This window comes from Chiloscyllium plagiosum, unplaced genomic scaffold, assembly GCF_004010195.1.
Source record: "Chiloscyllium plagiosum isolate BGI_BamShark_2017 unplaced genomic scaffold, ASM401019v2 scaf_60758, whole genome shotgun sequence".
NCBI classification, from domain to species: Eukaryota; Metazoa; Chordata; class Chondrichthyes; order Orectolobiformes; family Hemiscylliidae; genus Chiloscyllium; species Chiloscyllium plagiosum.
The window spans coordinates 1-1,685 of NW_025206945.1; the positions used below are offsets into that span (position 1 = coordinate 1).

The window sequence follows — 1,685 nt, forward strand, 5'->3', positions numbered from 1 at the left end:
TCCTGCCCGGAATGTCGAGAGGTGTTTCCGGAAAGAAACCTCAGGATAAATCGAGCCTTAGCGAATCTGGCCGAGGGGGCTCGAAAGTTAAAATTGGATCCGAAAGAGAAGGAAAGTAAACCTCACTGTGAGAAACATCAGAGAGAACTGGAGCTGTTTTGTGAAACTGACAGGAAATTGATCTGTCTGATTTGCAGAGATTGTCGGGAGCACAAAAGTCACGACCTCCGGCCGATCAACGAAGCTGTTGAAATCTACAAGGTAAAAGAGAGAATATTTTGTAAATTGCACGTTTCATCACATATCCCTGATCCCACACCTAACCTAACACATCTATTCTTCAATTTCTTTCCCAATTACAGGATAAGCTGAAATCTTCCTTAGATTCTCTCACAGAGAAGAAATCGGCGGTTCTACAAACGGAACTGACCCAGAAACGGAAGATTTCCGAAGTGAGGGTGAGATCTCCCTGTGCTGATTTTCTGGGATCTCGGTTAGTTTTGTTCCCTTTATCGCGGGACATTAATGAGGTTTCACATTTCATTTGGTAGGAGCAGGCGAGCAGTCTGCAGACCCACATCACATCCGAGTTCACTAAAATGCGCCAAATTCTCACTGAGAAAGAGCAGCGTTTACTCAGAGTTCTCGGGGAAGAAGAGGAGAGGATTGTAGAACCAATGGAGAAAAACCTTCGAGAGATTCAGGAGAATTTAAATTCTATTGAGGAGGAACTCTCAAAGTTGCAGAAACTGACGGAGCAAAAAGACGATTTAATCTTTCTGAAGGTGAGGGAATATATTGCAGGTTATTTCAGACAGATTTCGGACATGACAACTGTAAAAATAATATGGAATGTCGTATAAAAAGGTGAACTGACCTTGTGACTGTCCGGATGTTCTGTTGTTGTCACTGAAGAAGGGTCAATGCTCCCGAAGCGTTCCCTCTGATTTCTTTCCACAGATCCTTCCAAACCTGCTGAGATTTTCCAGTAATTTCTGTTTTTTTTTACTAACCGCTACCAAACTATCTGCAGATTCTCGGGAATACCGACATTCTCCCGGGAATCATATTTGTGATTGTTTTCTTTCAGGAGGAAGCTTGTCGGAAGAGAAGGTAGGACATGCTCTTTACTGAAACTCTGCACAGTTTGTTCAATAACTCAGGGACGGGTTATTATGGGGTTATTTCCTGGTTAATGTGCCACTTTAAAGGATGATTCATCGTATAACAGTAACTCCGGCTATGGTTCACACACGTGTTTTTTTATAAGAAGAAGATTGTTACAGGTTTTAAACAGTATTAGATTTTATGAAACTGTTCTGCAGCATTGCAAACAATGAAAACATGCCTGTAAATACAGCCTGGTTCCGAGGCTGGAAGTGATCATTGCCCTGATTTTTGTGACTGTTTGTGTGACTGTGACCTTCCCCCTGACCCTGTGAGAGACACATGGCCCATGTTTCCAGGGAATGGCCATCCCTGTCACTGCATGGCTCCTGACCAGCCCTAGACAGTCAGGGTTGAAAGGGGGAATCATTTTTGTTTCACTTTTTACAACGTTAACTCGCACCGTAGTCTTTATAAAGGGAACAATAAAAGCAAAATAAAAAAAAACTTTAATTAGTGTAATGTAATGTTCTGAGTACTTTGCATGAGAATTGGAAAGTATAGAAAAGTGTCACTGA

General features: G+C 42.0%; 1 protein-coding gene across 1 annotated transcript; it reads left to right on the plus strand.

Moving 5' to 3' along the window:
- Nucleotides 1–61: 61 nt before the first annotated feature.
- On the plus strand, nucleotides 62–1,154 carry LOC122546561 (zinc-binding protein A33-like; the record flags this gene model as incomplete). The annotated part of the gene is made up of 4 exons (XM_043685248.1): nucleotides 62–261; nucleotides 363–452; nucleotides 552–785; nucleotides 1,091–1,154. Coding segments are annotated over 4 exons (551 nt in total), but the record flags the coding sequence as incomplete, so codon positions are not given.
- Nucleotides 1,155–1,685: the final 531 nt, after the last annotated feature.